General features: G+C 46.5%; 1 protein-coding gene across 1 annotated transcript; it reads left to right on the plus strand.

Annotated features, from left to right (window-relative positions):
• Window positions 1–244: 244 nt before the first annotated feature.
• CBX4 (chromobox 4) lies at window positions 245–7,421 on the plus strand. Its single transcript, XM_044004346.1, has 5 exons — window positions 245–563; window positions 771–814; window positions 2,093–2,158; window positions 4,417–4,483; window positions 5,053–7,421. Exons 1-5 carry the CDS (start codon window positions 495–497, stop codon window positions 6,472–6,474), a joined length of 1,668 nt encoding a protein of 555 aa, XP_043860281.1. The 5' UTR covers window positions 245–494; the 3' UTR covers window positions 6,475–7,421.
• The last annotated feature ends 12,836 nt before the right edge of the window (window positions 7,422–20,257 follow it).

Genomic DNA, 20,257 nt, shown 5'->3' on the forward strand with positions numbered 1-20,257 from the left:
CCGCTACCTCTTCTTCCTGGTACCTATTTCTCTTTCCAAACCTCCATCTCTCTCTGTCTCTCCCTCCCTCTCTCTCCCTCTGTAGCTGGCTCGCTCACTCCTCAGTCACTCTTCCCCTCCCCCTTCCCATTCTTCCCTCCTCCTCCTCCTCCCGCCCAGTTCCAGTGCCTTGGCAGGCCCGGCTGCACCAATCCCCTTCTGTTTCCCTCCCCTTGACGACAAGCTGGGCCTGTAGAGGCCCCGCCCTACTGACGTCCGGGATTTGCATGAGTTGCTTGTGCAGGATCGGCTGGGGCTCAGTTGTCTGTGAGAGCAAGAGACAGGAGCGGTGAGAGGTCCAGGGAGCGAGTCAGCCTGGCGGAGCAGAGCAAGAGCAGAAGCAACGGTGGCAGTGGCAGCCACTCAGCCAGTGGTGCAGCAGGACGCCCGGGAGAGCCAGCAGCGTCTGCAACCTCGCCAACCCCCTCGAGCCCTGGGCTCGCTCTGGCCTCAACATGGAGCTGCCAGCTGTTGGGGAACACGTCTTCGCGGTGGAAAGCATCGAGAAGAAGCGAATCCGAAAGGTAAGGTAGCCGCTGCAAGGGAGGGGAACGGACGGCCGTGAAGAAGAGAGAAGGGGAAAGAGGAGACAGCGAGACAGACCGAGAGGAGACAAGAAGGGGGTTGGGGGGTGGGGAAGCTGAAGGATCCGGGAAGCCGCGGAGGTAGAGCGAGAGATCCAGTGCAAACCGCTTGCTCAGGGCTGAGTCTTGTCTCTTCCACCCCCGCAGGGCAGAGTGGAGTATCTTGTGAAATGGAGAGGCTGGTCCCCCAAGTAAGTAGTGGACCTGGGGAGAGGGAGGCGGGGGTAGGGAGAGAGCGGGTGTCTTGGACTGCTGGACCAGAGATGAGAGGGGGGGAGAATAAACGGGAGGCGGAGTAGGGGGCAAAAGGGGGGAGGGGGTGGGGAGGTCGGTGGCAGGCACTAGCGAAGCGGGAGCTGCAGAGTCCCTAGCCTGGATCCCTGTGTTGTGCTCTCCGGGAAATGCCATCACTAATTTATGCACTAAAAAGAGCTAGGAGAAGGCTGGAGAAACGTGGAGCCGAGCCGGGGAGGCCGGAGGAGGGAGGGAGGAAGGGAGGGAGCGAGCAGGCACTGACTGATGTGCAGCAGAAAATGGCTTCTTTCCCCTTTCCCTCCACCGAACGGCTCCATATTGCAAAACCAAAAAAAAAAAATTAAAAAGCGACGAAAATGCAATTGTGTGTCTCCTCCCTCCTGATGGTGGAGGGAGGGGAGAAAAAAGGCAGAAAATGTTGGGAACTGTCATTGTGGCGCTTTTGGTTCGTTTTTTTTTTTTAATTTGAAATGCGATGACACCGGATAGAGACAGACGCACACACAGGCATACACACACACACACACACACACACACACACACACACACACACTCACGCATATATTTTGTGTTGCCGAATATTTGGGATTTGAATGGCCATGACAACGGAGCTCCGCTTCATCCGGAAGGACGGCTGGCTAATGTAGAATTAAGGGTCAAGTCAGGGATGACTGAAACCTTTTGGGGGCGCCCAGAAAGAGAGAAGGAGGGGGGACGGTGACTTTATATTTCTGCTGTTTGCACACAGTGTTCATAGGAGCAAAGTGGTTTTAGAATATGTCGCAGTAACATGTTCAAAATTCTTAGCTAATAACTCTGCAAAATAAACTGTTTTATTTTTCTGGTCACCGTCCTCCAGCACCCCCTTCGCCCTGCCCTGGGCTTGTGCATTTAGAGTTTGGTTTGCAGAGAACTCGTGGGGTTGGGGGAGGGGGTGTGTGCAAAGGGGTGGAGAATGCCATTGACTCTTGTGCCTACAAAACCTCTCCTACACACACACACACACACATACGCGCACACGCACACACACACACACACACACACACACACACACACACACACACACACACACACACACCACCAGCAGCAGCAGCAGCAGCAGTTTTCGCTTCATTAAGATAAAGCAGGGCCTTATTTGTCGTTCCCCTTCCTGGCAGCCACAGAGGTGGATTATTTCTTCTGATGTATCTCCCTCCCCCCTTTCCCTTTGCAAGATATAACACGTGGGAACCTGAGGAGAATATCCTGGATCCCAGACTGCTGATCGCTTTCCAGAACAGGTGAGAATCCCCGAAGCCGCGGCGGCCGCCTGCAGTGACCGTATATGGAAAAGGGAAAGCGGGAGAAGCTGTTTTAGGAATAGGTGGGGTGCGATCGCACAGTATCTCCCCCTTCTGTCTTGGGGAAGCCCTCAAGTTTCTCTGCTCCTTTACAAATGTCTTTGGCTCTTCCATTATCCAGGGGAGGGGGTGCAATAAGAGAGTTGGATATTTCGGGGGTTACTTGGAAGGAGGAGGGAGAGGGAGAGGGAGAGAGCATTGAGGGTGGCTTTGCCACGGCCTGGATTCTTAGCCACGCCTGGTCCCCCACTGCCCCCTCACAACCCCACCCCTCCAGCTCCACCCCCGAAGCCTAGGTATTCGCTTTCTTACAGTCACTGGGCTCTTGGCACCCTTAACCTGCGGAGCAGCTCCTCGGGAGCTGGCATTGTGCAACAACCAGGACGTCATGGAACTAAATTTAACCTGTTGGAGGCCGGCGTGAAGTGGACAGGTCCCCAACCCCTTCCCCTTGCTACAGTTTACACTGAGGCTTTACTGTTAGCCCCACCCCCACCCCCCACCTACCAAGTTTCCCTCACACATACACACCAGCTGTACTTCTCTTGTGAGGGGATGGCAGGGGAAGGGAAGGGGGCCGTTGAGAGTGTGGGTTTGGTTCCAGGGATAGTGAAAGAAAGTTGTGGTGCAACCGTGTTGTCCTGAAGGTGGAGGGGAAGGTGAGGTAGGGAATGCGGTCTGAATTTTATGCTGAAAGAGGCTCTTCCCTAGGACCTTGCATCCCAGCAGATGCATGTAAGGCTGCAGCTGCTGCAGCTGGATTCTCTGCTGGTGGCTTTAGGTAGTCTATTTCAGGGAGAACTGGAGGGGAAAGGGAGGGGAGAGGAGGGCCTTTCAAGCTTATCTGTACAAGGTTCTGCCTCCTTTCCCTCCCCCCCCACCCCCCATATTTTGCATTATTTCCTGTTGTGTGTTTGGCGCTAAAACTGTAAACTCCAGCCGACCTCTAGGAGGGGTTTCATGTGGAAGTTGCTTGTCTAGGCACGGGGGCGCCTAGTGCGTACCCTGCCTGTCCCCCACCCAGGGGAGTTCACAACCCGTAACCATGTCACCGGCTGATGCCATGTTGCATAATGGGTCCCTGAAGAGTTAAACTTGGGATGTTGCAATGCCATGCAACTTCCAAGCAATGCTCCTGCCCCCAACCTGCTCTGTCCTGACACTTGGCTCCTAGACCTAGTACCCAGACAGTCTCAGAAGGGAAGGAGGATGTCTATGGAGACCTGTTTTTTCCTACAGACAGGGACAGGGTCTTTCATTCCTGAGAACATTGGAAACTATATCCTAGAGTAAAGGTGTTTAGAGCATCCTTCAACCTGGCACCCCTCAGCCTGAAGATGTACCACAGAGGGCAATTGCTGATTTGAAATTGAGGCCGGCCTCGAAATACTCTTTAGGGAGGCTCTGCACTTGCAGCTTCCTGCCTCCTACTTCTTTCCATCTGCTTAGAGGATGGGCCGGGTATGGATTAAGGAGGTGACTATTCACCTGGTCAGGCTATAGTTTTCCAGTCCCTCTTCCACCTCCAGCCTCTAATTGGCTCATTTGCCTTGTGTAAACAAGGGTGCAGCTCCTCCCCCTGTTTAGTGCCTGGCCTTTTGGAAAGTCTTCCCTTCTGCTGGCAGCACTCGTTATCTGAATCCTAATGAGGTCATTTAGCATCCAGGACTACTGATGGAGAGTGATGAATCCGACACATACCTCATTTGGACTTGATTGGATTCTCTGTCTTCTCCCCTCCCCTCCCCCCCAACTTATTTTTGCCCTGGGTCTAAGCTAGGGATATTTGGAATGGTAGGTCACTGCCCAGGAGCCCGGAGTTACCCCTCTTCCTGCTCTTACTTTTTTTGTCAAATGAAGGTTCTTGCTAAAGAAGGTTCATCTAAGGGAAACAGGACACTGGCTTGTGTTGGGGGTTGTGTTGCTTACCTGGGTGTGTGTGGGGAGGGACGGATATACTCAAACATCCTACCTAGACCATTGTCTTTAGGCCCATTTTAAGGAAGGGACAGGAGAGCAGGACATAGGGTCCCTAGCCTGCACATTTTTTGCCCAGTGGTTTTTAATTGCTACCTCCCCGCCTTTGGCTCACTTAAGCTTTCTTTCTTTAGAAGAAATATTGGCTCCTTGGCTTGGCACTGCAAAGGGGAATGAGGAGACCCTCTTGCTAATAGTATTATTCTTTGTTTCCTCCCCAGGGAACGGCAGGAGCAATTGATGGGATATCGGAAGAGAGGGCCGAAGCCTAAACCCCTGGTTGTTCAAGTAAATATAACAGTGCAGCTGGGACACTGAGGAATAGAGAGGAAGAGGACTGGGGGGAGGGTAGCAGGAAGAGTTTCTATACCTAGTCTCATTATTTAAATGTTTTGTCTCCTCTTTCCTAGTCTCTAAAAAAAAAAAATCCGAGGTTAACGAGCATTTCTCTATTCTCCCCAAGCACACCCCTACTACCCCTTCCCCAGCTCAATAAGTCATGTTGCACTTGAGGTATTGGGGGTTCATGGACAGATCTTGGGTTTTCCTCCTTGTTTCCCCTTGTTTTTCTCTGAGTCTGGATCACCCCTGGGGGAGGAGATCAGATTTGAATGGAACAATGAGGGAGCTAAAAAGTTTTGGGGAAAAGGCTGGAGAGGACGTTTCTTTGCCCCAGGGTCATGGGTATAAACTGAGCCTCTAGATCTAGGCTGAATTTAATTTTTTAGAGAACTACTGCACCCCTATCATTAGTGAAAGGAAAAGGGCTCTTTTTGCTTCCTGCATGTCGGTATTACCCCTCCCCACAGCCTTAGCCAAGTCCCTTCACTTACCTTTCTTTACATTTGATCTCTCAGGTGCCCACCTTTGCCCGACGCTCCAACGTGCTGACCGGCCTTCAAGATTCCTCAGCAGACAACCGCTCCAAGCTGGAGCTCGGCTCCCAAGGGAAAAGCCAAAGTCACCAATATGAACTCAACAGCAAAAAGCACCACCAGTACCAGCCACATAGCAAGGAGCAAGGGGGCAAGCCCCCACCGCACGGCAAGAGCAGCAAATACTACTATCAACTAAACAGCAAGAAACATCACCCTTACCAGCCAGACCCCAAGATGTACGACCTCCAGTACCAACCTAGCCACAAGGAGACTCCCAATCCCACTTGCCCGGACTTGGGGACCAAGAGCCATCCACCGGACAAGTGGGCACACAGCCAAGTGTCTAAGAGTTATCTGAGTACAGTGAAGCCCCTAGCCAGTGGGGGTGGGGCTGGTGTCAAAGGCCCAGAGAAGGGCCAGTCCAATGGCGTTACTCCCCCACCCAAGGAGGCAGGAATGCCCGCCGGCAATGGGATCGGGGGCAAGATGAAAATAGTTAAAAATAAGAATAAGAATGGACGCATCGTTATTGTCATGAGCAAATACATGGAAAATGGCATGCAAGCAGTGAAAATCAAGTCCGGGGAGGGAGTTGAGACTGAGAGCCGCTCTCCTGGCCACACCAAGAAGAAGGCTGGGGAAGAGCGGCATACTAGTGGAGACAGGACTTTGAAAAAAATGACCGGGGCCAGTGAGAAAAATCCTGATCTGCCCCCTAAAAGGCGGGACGAGGACGCCCAAATTGGGGAAGATGAGGAAGCTCAGATCCCGGACTCTGGCTCCCGCAAGGCCTCCCCAGCTAAGGAGGCATTCCTAGACCAACCCCTACAACTCACCACCAAGCCCGATTTGTTAGCTTGGGACTCCAACCGGGGCTCGCACCCACCTTCTTCCCATCACCACCATCACCACCATCACCATCACCACCACACGGTGGGTTTAAATCTCGCTAACTCCCGTAAGCGCTGTCTCTCGGATTCCCATGGTGATCGAGAGCCCTGCAAGAAACGCCTCACGGCCCGCAGCGTCAGCACTCCCACCTGCCTGGGCGCCAGCCCCGTAGCTGAGCGACCAGTCGACCTGCCCACCGCGGCCTCGGCCGCCGCCTCCCTTCCTCAGCCCGAGGTCATCCTCCTGGACTCGGACCTGGACGAGCCCATTGACTTGCGCTGCGTCAAGTCGCGCTGCGGGACTGGGGAGCCTCCCAGCCCTCTGCAGGTGAAACCTGAGGCACAGGCGACAGTGGCAGCGGCGGCGCCGGCCGAAAAGCCGCCGGCTGAGGCGCGGGACGAGCCGGAGGAGACACTGACCGAATTCAAACCTTTCTTTGGAAATATAATTATCACCGATGTCACAGCGAACTGCCTCACTGTCACTTTCAAAGAGTACGTGACCGTGTAGCTCTGGGGTGTAGTCGGGAAGGGGTGCTCTGTCTCTGTTGAGGGGCTTGGCTTGCGTGGACTGGGAGCCTGAATCCCCATCTTTCTGACCACTGGAGATTGAGGGTCTGCACTTACAGGCAGAGAACCCCAATAAACCCTAGTGACCCTATCCTTCGACTTTTTCTCCCCATCCAGGCAGGAGGCACTTATGTCCCCTCCCCCCGCCCTTCTCATCTCCCTCTTGCACCGCTCCGCACCGCACTGCAGGGGGAAAGGGTTTGGGGGAGTGGAGGGGAAGCCCGAGCTTCCTTCCACCCGGTGCCTATAGGGGCTATCCCTCTGCTCCCTCCCCTAACCCCCATCCTCCCCCCACCCGGGAGCTGCTCCCAGCCGCTTCCGCCCGGACCTCGGATACTGACATGACAGCCGGGCGGCTGTCTCAGAGTTATAGTATTATATTTTAACCGTGCTAACTTGTCAAGTGCTGACTTTGCTCCCCTTTGTACGTGGTGTTATTATTGAAATGTATTGTTTGAGCTCAAAACCCCCGACCACCCCATCGGGCCGATATATATATATATATAAATATATATATTTATTTGTAGGTATTTATATATTGAAATATAAAAACCTAGATTTATGGAGTTTCCTCTAGATCACCTTATATTCTATATCAAGCAAATTATTTTCTGTTTACCTTTCTCTTCCCTCATTCAGTATTTCGGTTGATTTAATTTCCATCCCTTTTCTCTTCTCCTCCCCTCCCCCCAACTGCAATACCAATAACCTTGGTATATATTTTTTGATACTGTACACATGGATGTGTTGTTTCTATGTGCAAAAAAAAAAGTTTGTTAAAAAGCTAAACAAGCTCTCTAGAAACTGCTGCTACTAGAAATGTCTAAACTATAAGCTTCCAATTATTACCTGCTTGAATGTAAATATTAAATGGAGATGTCGACGGTGTATTTCGATGTTTGCTCTTAGGCAGAGTGAATCACCAAGGTTTCTCTATGGGTACTTTTTCGGCCTTCCTGTATTCTCTGTCTCTCTGTCTGTCTCTGTCTCTGTCTCTGTTTCTCTCCCCCTCCCTCTCTCTCTCTCCCCTTCCTCCTAACCCCACACGGTTCCCCGGCCCGGGTGCTACTACTTGGTCAGGGAACCGACTGTATACCGATGCGACCGCTTCCCCGATCTATAAAGCTTTGCAACAGCGTCGGCCGTCTGAGTGGGTTTGTTCCACTGGGTCTTCAGCATCTCTGCAGGGGGCCGACATTCCTGTTCTACTTTCCTCGCCCCAGCTCCTTAAGAAACTAGGGAGGCAGGGCGTAGTTTGCGTAATGGTTTTGGGGCTAAGATAGTATCCCGTCCTCTGCCAAGAAACAGTTGAGGCCTGCGTGAAACTAACTCCCCTTGTGGCTGAGGGTAGGAGTAAGGGATGTGGGGTGAAGTAAATTTCATTTGGGTTTAAGGGCATGGAAAATCTTGGAAATTGCCCCATGGCCTAGAACCTAGCCTTCTTGAAAGGCACCATCCCACGCAGTAGACATCTCCCTTCGCCGCACCTGCCGGGTTGTTTCTAGTTGTCCCAGCGTCGCCCCGCCCTTGGTGAAGCCGGGTTTTCTCCCCCGGTTTCTGCTCCTTCCACTGCAGCTGCCCGAGGTTCCCAAAAGAGCCAAGGGTCCCAGGAGTGAGAAGGAGTCCTCCTTTTCATCCCTGCAGTTTGACTGTACCTCGAAACTTGGAGCCCTTCTCCATTCCACACTTCTACCGCCGCAGCCAGTGTCCCCAGAGCCTAGGCTGCTGGCCCACCCTGCAGAGGAAACGGTAGAAGTACTTTGCTTTCCTGGGACTGAGCCAGGCGCACTCCCCGGAAACTACCAACCCAGAGATTTCTACCGCAGTCAAAGCGAATGCCAGGCGGTTTCCTGCTATGAAGGAAGGAGTATTGGAAGCAGGTCGTCCCTATAGAATGCTGCTGCCCTTTCCTGCCCCAAGTTTTTTTTTGGGGGGGGGGCGGAACAAAAACAAAACACCAAACCAAATCTTCCCACTATTTTCTCCATCCCCTCAGGCAGCAGGCAACCTCGGGACCCAGTTGGACGTGGGGAGGAATGGGTTAAATGCTCCCCAGAGGCGAGGAGTCTGCAGAGCGCTGGGAAATCGGCTCCACCAGCCCGCCTTCCCCCACCCCCTCCTCTGGCCTGGGAGCCTGCTATCCCGGACTAGAGCGTGATACTTTGTGCCGACGCAGCAATCTGACTCGGTTTGTGTGGCCCGTAGGAGAAGGAACCTGGCGGGGCTAAAGAGGCCTGGGGATTTACGCATGGGGTCGTCTGTTTCTTTAGCGTGGCTATGGCTTGGCTGCTTGTGCCAGGCTGGGGAGAGAAGGGGTTAACACGGTGCTGAATGCCTGCTTGGGGTGTGGGAGTGTGGGGAATGGCGGTCAACCCTGGAAAGGCCTAGGATATGACCTTGGTTTGGAAGGAACAGGGGACCCTGAGGCTAGGAGGGACCTGAATGCGGCCAGTGTGGCCTTGATGTTGGCTGCAGGCCACTAGCGGCTGGAAGGTTTGAACTCTGGGAGGAGGGGGTAGGGGAAGCCAAGGAAGGAGGGGTGGGGGGGTGGGGGGAAGGTTATCGGGTTGTTGTTTTTTTTTTTAAATCCCTTTGGAGTCCAGAACATTCTCTTTTATGAACTGAACCCTTCCACCGCCTCCCCCTCTCTGGATTCTCCCTTGAGCCGAGTTTAAAACTCTTCTTCCACATAATGAATGCCCTTTGCCCCCTCTGAGTTGGGGGAGGGGGAAAATCTCTGCTGATCCTGGCACTCTGCCTGTAAGGGGCTAGACTTGGTTCTGTCCCTCACTGGATACAAAGGATAATACCAAGCTGACTGAGCCTCCATGTTTTTATAGTTGAGGGGAACTGAAGAACGAGGTGGGGGGGGGTGTAAGGAATCCTCTTGTCCAGAATCTCACTGTTAATAAGCTTAGAGGGAGCATTAGTGTTTCTACTTTGCTCCCTTTGAGGAGGCTGCTGTCTCCTAGAGGTCAACTCAGGGTGGGGATCCCCCCCAAACAATAAGTGGGGCATGGTCAGGGGTGTGGAGGGAGAACTAATAAGCACTTATCCAGGTGGGAGGCACTTTGAGGTCTTGGACACTGCCTAGTGGCCTGGCTTGCTTTGGGGCCACCAAAGGTCTTCCCAAGGAAGGCTTAGAAATCAGGATTGGAAGAATCAAAAATAGGGCAAAGGAATACAGGTGGTGATATCAGGACAGGATGGCACAATCTGATGCCCCAACAATCTAGACAAAATGCCTAGGGACTTAGAGCAGTGCTGCTCCCTCCACCCTGGACAAGTATGAAGGGTATGTAGATTCCCCTACAGGCCAATAGGCACATGCCTCATTACCCCCAGAAGAAATCACTCACTGGCTCAGAAACAAAGATGAGAGCCAGAAGGTCCCAGGATGCAAGACTGGGAGATTTAGAGTAATATAAAACTGTTTCGTGGTCTTTTACCTGGTCTTTAGAGAGAATTCCAGTTCTGTCTCACTGGCACAGATTTAAATATTTCTTTTAACCAAGAGGCAGTGGGGTGCAGTGGAAAGAACATCCAGATTCTAGTACTTGCCCTTTTGCCTACTATCTGTGTGACTTTGAGCTGGTTATTTGGTCTCTCTGGTCTTCAGTTTCCTCATCTGTAAAATGGGTTTAGACTAGTGGATTCAGAAGGCTGTATGATTCTGTAATTGTTGAGCAGCCTGCATTTCCCCCACTCCTCTTGCTCTTCACCAGTCCTGTTCTTAGATGAAAGTAATGTGTTCAGGGCAGCTAGATGGTATAGTGGATAGAGCACCAGCTCTGGATTCAGGAGGACCTGAGTTCAAATCCAGCTTAAGACACTTAACAATTACTAGCTGTGTGACCCTAGGGAAGTCACTTAACCCCAATTGCCCCCCCCCACACACACACCCAAGAGAAAAAAGAAAAAAAAGGAAAGAAAGGAAAAAAACCCAGAAAGTAATGTGTTCTACTTATCAGTTGAAACTTTGGCAGAGGAAGAATTGGGGTTTAAATCTCAGCACCTGTAGCTGGGATCTTTTATTTTCTTCAACTGAACCTTTCTAAAGGGATGAATCCTGGAGTCACTGAGGTAAAAGTTGATCTGCAGGAAAGGGAGGGGCACTTGATATTTCCACCCCAGTGCAGCTGTTCTCTCTCCTTCCAGCCTTCACTACCCCCAGACGATGTCGTTCTTTCCCACTGGGAGGTAGCATGGGTCCGGATGGTTTCCAAAAGAGTCAAGCATCAAGGGTGTTTGTAAAAAGGTTTCCTGTAATTGGTAGACTAAATTACCTCTGTGGTCCTTTTCAACTCCTAAGATTCTGTGATTCCATCGAATTCTTAGGATTCTGTTCTAAGAGTCTTCCCTATCCCTCCTTTTCCTACACCTTTAGTATTTTTTTTCTGCTAAACTAAGTTGGTCAACACAGGGTATCGGACTTTTAATAGTAAGAAATAAAAAAGGCTTCTATCCTCAATAAGCTTTTAGAATAATACTATAAATGAGAGTTGAGGAGAAAATAAGCAATATATAAAATTATATCCTGTGGATACTGGGTACATTATAGGCTTTTTTTTTTTGGTGGGGCAACGAGGGTTAAGTGACTTACTTGCCCAGGGTCACACAGCTAGTATCAAGTGTCTGGGGCCAAATCCAGGGCCAGTGCTTTATCCACCTAGCCGCCCCTAGGCTTTGAAGCCTAATGGAGAGAAAGGAAAATCTGAGTTCAAGTACTGCTACTGACACATATGGGATGTGTGATACTGGGCAAGTCACTTAACTTCTTAGCACTCTAGGCAACTCTCTAAACCTATAAATTGCAATGGAGATGTTGCCCTGCATTAATCAAGGGAGTTTCCTTCTCTATCCTTTCCTAGACTAATGAAATCACAGATCCTGTCCCTATACTACTTATATATGTCAAGGGAGGAAAGGTGAATCAAGGATAATATTGGCAGATTGGAAAATGAGTTGGGTGTGTCTAAGAAGACAATTTGGAGATGTCTTCCAACTGTAATTGAATGGGAGTATATATGGAAGGAGTGGAAGATTGTTCTGTGAATATGGGGAAACCTAGGCAAGGCCTCAGAGGCTGATGAGGAAGGACCACAAGTTAGGCTACCTAATGGAGAATTCAATTTAGGGGCCCTGGATTGAGATTCCTAAACAAATTCAGAGGAAGACCAAAGAGAATGGAGAAGATATGAGTTCTATACCTACTTACCCCACCAATAAAATAGTATCTTTCTGGGCCTAAGTTTCCTAATCTTTTTTTTTTTTGAAAGGCAATTGGGGTCAAGTGACTTGCCCAGGGTCACACAGCTAATAAGTGTCAAGTGTCTGAGGCCTCATTTGAACTCAGGTCCTCCTGAATCCAGAGCCAGTGCTCTATCCACTGCACCACCTAGCTGCCCCTAGTTTCCTAATCTTTTAAAGTGAACTTAAAATAGTACTTCAGTATGGTGCAGTGAAAAGAGATTGCCTCTGGAGTCAAAAGACCTGTTTTCAAATCCTATCTGGAATCCATGTTGCCTATGTGACTTTGGACAAATCACTCAATCTCCAAGGGCCTCAATTTCTTTCTCTGTAAAATAAGGGGGTTGGACTAGATGAACTCTTGGGTCCATTCCAACTTCAGCTTTATGATCCTATGATCTCCACCTTCCTTTGTCACATGGGATGTAAGAATGAATTAGGTCAGTAGAATGCCTTGAGCTCTTCTAGAAAATCCTATGAATAAACACTCAGATTATTTTTTTCACCACAACATTAAACATCTCACAGAAGAGTTGAATCATTTATGTACCTGGCTGGCAAAATTAAGACAGATTGAACAATGGATTAATAGTGCTGTCTAGATGTACCCACCTATTGCTGACAGCCACCCACTTTGCTACCCTTTCCTACAGGTTGGAATATAATGGTCAATTCTTGATCTAACACAGGCAGATTTCCTGTTTTGTCAATCACCTATTGATTTGACACCTTTCCTCCATTCCTTAAGCCAGCTTCATCTTGAATAATGAGAATAAGATCAAGAAGGGAGAAATTCCCTTGCTTCTTTCTAGGCCTAACCTTACAGCACCTTCTCTATGAAATCTTCTCTGAGCCCTCCTCCCACCTCTATCTCCCTACAGCTGAAAGTGATCTTCCCTCCTCAGATGTTTCACTGTACATTGTCTGGACCTCTCCTTTTCATTTATCACTTTCTGCCTTGTATTGTAATTACTTGTGTACATGTCTTATCCTGTCTCTCAACCAATATAAGCTCTGTGAAGACAGGGACTGTCTTATTTCATATTTGTATCTTTAGGACCCAGCATGTGATTTTGTAATGTGTTCAGAGCCAGAGTAGGGACTTAATAAACGCCATTTGAACTGACCAGATGCAGAGGAATTGAAGCATAGTATAGTATTAAGGGCAGTATAAATGAGTTTGTGTCTCTGTTTTTCAAAACTAAATGCAATCGAGAGAGCTCTGGACCTGGAGTAAGAAAGAACTGAGTTCAAATGTGGTACCAGACACTTATTAGCTATGTGACCCAGGGCAAGACACTTAACCTCATTTTACAAATGAGGGTTGCTGTGAGGATAAAGTGGGTTAATATTTGGTAAAGCATTTTGTAAATTTTAAAGCATTACATAAAAGTGAGCTATTATTATCATATTTTATATCATCTGTGTTGCTCACTTCAGACAGGGAAGACAATGAAGATGGAGTAATTTCACTGATATAGTTTCTCAGTGATAGCAGCTATTTTGTGTAGTATTTGTTTGGGAAACCTTGCCTTTTTGAAAGTGAAGTTTTTTCTGAGTTTGGCATTTCATTTCTGAAATAACTAGGTGGTTAGATTGATTATAAATTTAGAGGGTAGGGATTGTATATGCTTGACCTGCTCACAAAACTAGTTCTCACAGCTGTTTATGCCTAGTTTGTTCTTATTGTCCCTCTGCCTTTTTAAAAAAACCTAGTCATATATACTGAATTACATACATACAGAATTGTAGAGCTTCAGCTAATCCAGAAACCTAAGGCAAAACAGAATTTAAGAGCCTCAATTTCTTCATCCATACAATGGTAGTGGATAGAGGGCTGGCCAGAGAGTCAGGAAGATCGGCCCATAGTCACAAGCCTGTTAAGTACTGGGTCTTGAACTAAGATTTCCTGACACTGTTACAGTGATCTTTATATTCCATTCAAAACCCACCTATCCTGCCACTTCTAGCTCAAGCCCCATCTCTTACATGAAGGCTTCTCAAACAACTCTAATAATAACTCACATTTGCATAGCACTTTAAGGTTTACAAAATGCTTTCCTCACAATAACTCTGAGAATGATGCATGTAAGTATTGGCTCCCTTCTTTTTGGTCCAGATCTCTGTAAAGTCTGGAAATCCCCTACAACTTGTCTGTAACAGAGCTCTAGAGAGTGGGGGTACTGAGTGAGAATTTAAGTGACTTACCCTCACAGGGGCAAGACTTCCAGAATTCAAAGCCAGCCTCTCCAAGTAATATCTCTCAACCCCAGTCTTTGCTGTCAGGTCCAACTCTTTGTGATCCCATTTGGGTTTTCGTGATAAAGATTCTGGAGTTGTTCATCATTTCCTTCTCCAGCTGATTTTGCAGATGAACCTCATTTGGTTAAATGACTTGCCCAGGGTCACTCAACTAGTAAGTGTCTGAGGCCAGATTTGGACTCAGAAAGATGAGTCTTTCTGACTCCACGTCTGGCCCTTTATCTATTACAATACCTAGCTGCCCATTCTACAGATGAAAAAAAATGAGCTTCTTAGAGGTTTAGTGGCTTACTCGTTGGCACACAAGTTTCTGAAGTGGGATTCATACCCACATTTCCTGACTTTGTCTACTTCAGTATTCTACCTCTTTGCCACATTATTATCTCCTTTCTCTGAAATTCCTTTAGCACTTCTCTATGCCCCCAAATTTGGCACTTAATCACATACTAATTAAGCATGGAGAGAATGGCACAAATCACTCTAGCTATTTCTTGGGAATAAGTCTCATCTTCCTCCAACAAGACTGGAATCTTCTTGAGGACAGAAACCATGTCATACATATCTACTTCTTTGGACATATAATAGCTTCTAGCACAGTGCTGAATATGCACCACGTGTGGGTAAACCACTGCTTGGGGTTGGAAAGAATGATCCTTCCTCAACACCAAAGAACCAAAACATTCACAATTTTGACCAAACTCCTCATTCATAGCTACCCCAAGTGTCATCTAATCACATAGATTGACAAATCTTCAAGAGACAAGGCACTAGTTAGCATTTCCAAGGGTTCAGATCACTGCTACTCCCTTCTCCCACGACCAACTTCAAATTATGCAAATGAACAAGCCAGACCGGCCTGGGAGTCCGATAGGTCGTGAAATAGAGTGTTGGACCTGGATGGAGATGGGAAGATTGAAGTTCAATTCCTGACACTTACTAGCTGCCTGAGCCTAGGCAAGTCACCTAACCTCTCTCTACTTCATTTTCCTCAAATGATATCTATGTCCCTGGATTATGAACATGAGATATTTGTAAAGCATTTTGCAAACCTTAAAAATGCTATATCAATGCTAGCTGTTATAATAAGGATGATTCAATTCAACAAGTATTCATTAAGTACCCATTCTGTACCTGGTACTGTCCTAGGTGCTAGGGGACATTTCAAAAAACATAAAAACTAACCAAAACATAACACAGACCCCAAAACTAACCAGTTTTGTTCTCAAGGAGTCAATATTCTATTGTGGGAATATAAATGCATAGATATATACTGTATACATACGCAACAGGATTTTTGACCACACATAGGAAACTGTATTTTTGAGAGAAGGAAGAAGGCACTTGAGAATAGGTACCCACTTTAAGGGGCAGCCTTCTCCCAAATCTCTTGAATTACTTATGGACTTGGTCAAAAGGCCCATCACACACTTGAGTACATGTACACAGACATGTATGGGTGTGTATAGATGTATAAAAATAAAAACATACATTCGTGTGTATGTATATATACATTTAAATATATTCACACACATACATATAGATAGATAGATAGATGATAGCTAGCTAGATAAAAAGACAAATATGTAAAATACCTTAAGGAATAAATACCAAACCCACAGGGACTGGGGCACTATACCTACTCCCTATTCTGTACCCAGGCAAGTAGTTCAGATTGGAATCAACATCTGGAGACAATGCATGTAGCCAGGAGCAGAAAAACATTGAAAGACTGGCATAAGTTGAGAGAGACAGTTACCTGAAGAAGGAGACAGTTTCAAAGGATCATGACTTCTCACAACAGAGAAGACAGCTGGCTTAAAACAAAAGAAAATAAGAGAATCCAGCTGAGCAGCCTGTCTAGGAGAAGGCTGAACCCAAGAAGAGTTATATGAGAACTCTACAGAGCGAGAAAGGACTTCCATCACCATGAATTGCAAGCAATCCTTTGCCACTCATGTATCCTATATGTGTGCCTCACCACTGTTGTATTCTAAATTTGAGTGCACAATTCCCAAGTGTCCACTATTCTCCCATAAGTATGGGAGACTATGTCTTGGGTTTTTCTTTGCAGGGGTGTGTGTGTGTGTGTGCGCGCGCGCGCGCGTGTGTGCGTGCGTGAGTGCGCAGGCGCAGAGAAGAGATACTTTAAAAACCTATTCATAATATACTGTCTTAGTGAATGCCTTCATTAAAAGTTAATTAAGTCTAATGTCTGATTGTTAATGGGAAGCACACCAGTGACTGTAAGCCATAGTAGTAGGAGTAGCCACTCACTGCATTATATCTGCAATCTGAGATAGCACCCACCCTCTATATACCTGACCTGAGAGTTTGAATAAGAGTTAGAAGATTAATCACAAGGAGTCACAAAAATAACAATAACAACAAAATAACTGTAATAATAGTCACAATAATAACAGCAATGGCTGACATTTATATAGGGCTTTAAAGTTTGCAAAGCCTTTGACATATAGCTTATGTTATGGCTCACATTTAGGATTTCCCCAGATAGGGAACAGAGAGTAAAAATGTACTTCTTGTGCTATATGAATCATATATGATATGTAAAATGTATTCCTACACATAAAAGAAGTACTAAGCATAAAAGATTCACAGAGAGCATTAACAGAATGACATAAAATAAGATTCAAGAGTTAAGACCTAACTTTAAAATACCATTAGAATTTTAGAAGACTGATAATTAAGCTACATCCATACAGGACAGGCAATCGATCATTTTATATTTCACTCTCAACCGTCCAAATTCCTTGTAAAAGTCTACTGATAAAATGACCAGGTTTCAGCCAATCCTGCTGGTGGGGGGTCATCCTCTTGAAGAGTAGTAGTTGTTGGAACACACTCTCCTACCACCATTCAGTTCCGACTGGATGTGACTCAAGAACTCCTGACCTCATAAAGTTGCCTCCAAGCTGAATGTGTCTGCCTTGGGATAGAAACTTGTTCACCTAAAATCAAGAAAGGACAAATGCAAAAGCAGAAAACCCAGTCAGGTGAAAATTTGCCTACATAAGTTCCCCTGAACTAGCTGCCACATGAACTGGGAGCCTCAAGGACATGGTTGGCATAAGATGAGTTGGAGAAAGTTCAGTCCTTTATCATCCCACCCCTCACTGAGAGCCTCGATCACAGGGATGCCCCTTGAAGTGCTAACACAAGTGGGACCAAGCCAGGAACTTTCTCTTCCTTTCATTGAAGCTGCATCCGGTTTCCTGAAGATGTCTCAGGATGGGGAGAAGACTAATGGTCACTCAATCCTAAAGTATCAAATCCTTTCAAAGTCAGAAGACAAGAAATTCATTATCTCCAGTACAACTAAATACCAAGACACACATGTCCCTGGAGCCTCCATAAGTTTCAGGGGAGCTTCATGTCCTTGACCCCCAGGGTGTCCTCTAGAGGCCAGGTCAGCATCTGCTAAGCTCACAGCAAAATTTGAGGGGGGAAGAGGAAGAAAACTAATGACAGCAGCATAGTGATCTCCAAAGAGGAAGCCATGGCTTGATACTAGGGGGTGTGTGATCAACCAAAAGGAAGGTAAAAAGGTGAGTAGCATCCCACTCTTCCCTTCACAGCAAATTGTGGAATTTATCCCTAACCATCACATTCACTGAAGCCCAAAGCTTCCTTATTCATCTCTTTTCTATAGCTGTGCATTTGCTCCTCACCTTGACTGAAACAGCTACACAGGAGTCACTGGAAAATCATTCCTTTCACTGACCAAGATAGCTGACCAGGAAAAACAATTACTGATAGAGATCCACCATAAAAAAAAAATTGGAGGTTGTTTCTGAAGGTGGTAGCACTTGAGCTGAGGAAGTTGGGATTCTGAGAGGCCAAGGTGAGTAAAGAGAACATTCTAGGAATGGGCAATAATAGCCTGTATCAAAGCAAACAAACAGGAGATGGAAGAGCCAAGAGGCCATTTTTGGCTGAAAAGGTAGTACATGAGAGCAAGTTATATGAAATTCATCTGAAATGATAAGGTGCAGCCAGATGATGAAGGATGTTCAGTGTCAAACAGAAAGTGTTTTATTTTATCCCAGAAGCAATAGGGATACAATAAATATTTTTTGAGCAGCAAAGAGATGTGTACAGTTTTTCTTTCCCATTCAGAGAGCTGGAAGAGACTATTTAAGATCATCTAGTCCACACACACACCCTTTACAGATAAGAAAAGTGAGAACCACAGATATTAAATTACTTTCTCTTGGTTATACAGCTAATTAGGGTCGGTTTTGAGTCCATGTCCTGGTCATATCCTTTGAGATAGCTCAGTGTTGTGGTAGATGGAACATTTAATCTGAGTTCAAATCCTGATTCAGATACTCACTGTGTGATCCTGAGTTAAATTATTGAACCTCTATTTGCCCCCAGTTTCCTCATCTCTGAAATGGGAATGATAATAGTACCCACCTCCCAGGATTGTTGTGAGGATCAAATGAGATAACATTTGTAGAGAGCTAGGTATTATTAAAAGGTTCAGAAGATACTAGATAAATGGTAATGGAATTTAGGGAAATGGCCCTTAAGAATATTTGGGGAAATAGGCTGTGGAGTACATGTTCTTGGGAGATGTATGTTTTAATTTTCATGTTTTCCCTGATGGTGTATAGCATGTATTGCATATACATATACCATTTGTTCCCTTAATATAATTTTATTTACCTTGAGCAAGTGAATGTGGACCCTGTGGATATGAGTGTATGGCTATATATCCGTAGAGGATTATAGTCAAAATGTAACAAATACATCCTTAATTTTTATACTTGTTCTCAGCCATTCATTTAGACATTCTCAAATATGCAGTACATCTATTTTGAAGTGGGATTCTGTTTTTAAAAAAACGTTCAGGGCAGCTAGGTGGCGCAGTGGATAGAGCACCAGCCCTGGAGTCAGGAGTACCTGAGTTCAAATCCAGCCTCAGACACTTAACACTTGCTAGCTGTGTGACCCTGGGCAAGTCACTTAACCCCAATGGCCTCACTAAAAAAAAAAAAAAAAAAAAGGTTCCTCAAGGTGGTTGGAGAGAGGGGGTTGTAGTAAAACATGGTGCTCTCAAAAGAACACTGTCTCTGGATTCAGAGGGCTTGGCTTTATGTTTAGTACCTGTGTGACTTTGTGCAAAGTCACAACCTCTCTGGGCCTCAATTTCCTCATCTGTAAAATGAAGGGATTAGATTAGTTGTCTTCTGAGATCCTTTCCAGCTCTAGCTCTATCATCTTAAGGCAACTTCTCTTGGCAAAACACACACACACACACACACACACACACACACACACACACACACACACACACACCTTCTCTCATCTACTTCAGAAGCAAAGGCTCCTTTCCAGAGAACCATGGAGTTTAATATTGTCAACAATGACCCTGGATTCTTTTAACCTGTGCCAGGTGCAATGTAAACCTCCCTGGATTTCCTTCCTTTCCTGTTTCATCTGAGAAATTCTTCACTAATACCATGGTATCTGGTTTCTCATTGTTCACTACTGCTTCAGATAGTCCCTTTAGTATAGGGTTTCCAAAAAAAAAGGTGTTTAACATTCTCAGGTCTCCAGAATAATTCCTGACCAAATATCATCCTCCTCTTTATAATCATCCTCACCCTCCTCCTCCTCTTCTTCATCATCATCACAACCACCACCATAAAAAATCTTCTCCAAGAAAAAGAAATCTCCTAGAATAGGTGTGACATGGGAATGATTGTACGTATCTTCTAGAAGCTGGTAAAGAAAATGCCTGTGACAGAACCCACCCCAAACCTTGGGCCATGGTTTCTTCATCTGTAAATGAGGGGTATGGAATAGATGTCTGGAATCTGAAAATCTCTTCCAGTTCGGACATTCTGAGATTCTCAGTGAGATTCACAGTAAGATGTTAGCAGCCAAACCATATCAAGGGAGTAAATGTGATTTAAGTGGATGATAAAGATAATGGCACCATTAGGATGGGCAGTAATTATGATGATAAAAACAATAATAATGATAGATAACATTTGTATAGTGTTTACTATATGCCCAGCTGTGCTAAGAACTTTACAGTTATTATTTCATTTCATCTTCACAACAATCATGGGAGGTGGATGCTATTATTACCCCTATTTTCCAGATGAAGAAACTGAGGCAAATAGGTTAAGTGACTTTCTCAGGGTCACAGGGCTAGTAAGTGTCTGAGGCCATACTTGAACTCA

This window comes from Dromiciops gliroides, chromosome 4 (genome assembly GCF_019393635.1).
Source record: "Dromiciops gliroides isolate mDroGli1 chromosome 4, mDroGli1.pri, whole genome shotgun sequence".
NCBI lineage: Eukaryota > Metazoa > Chordata > Mammalia > Microbiotheria > Microbiotheriidae > Dromiciops > Dromiciops gliroides.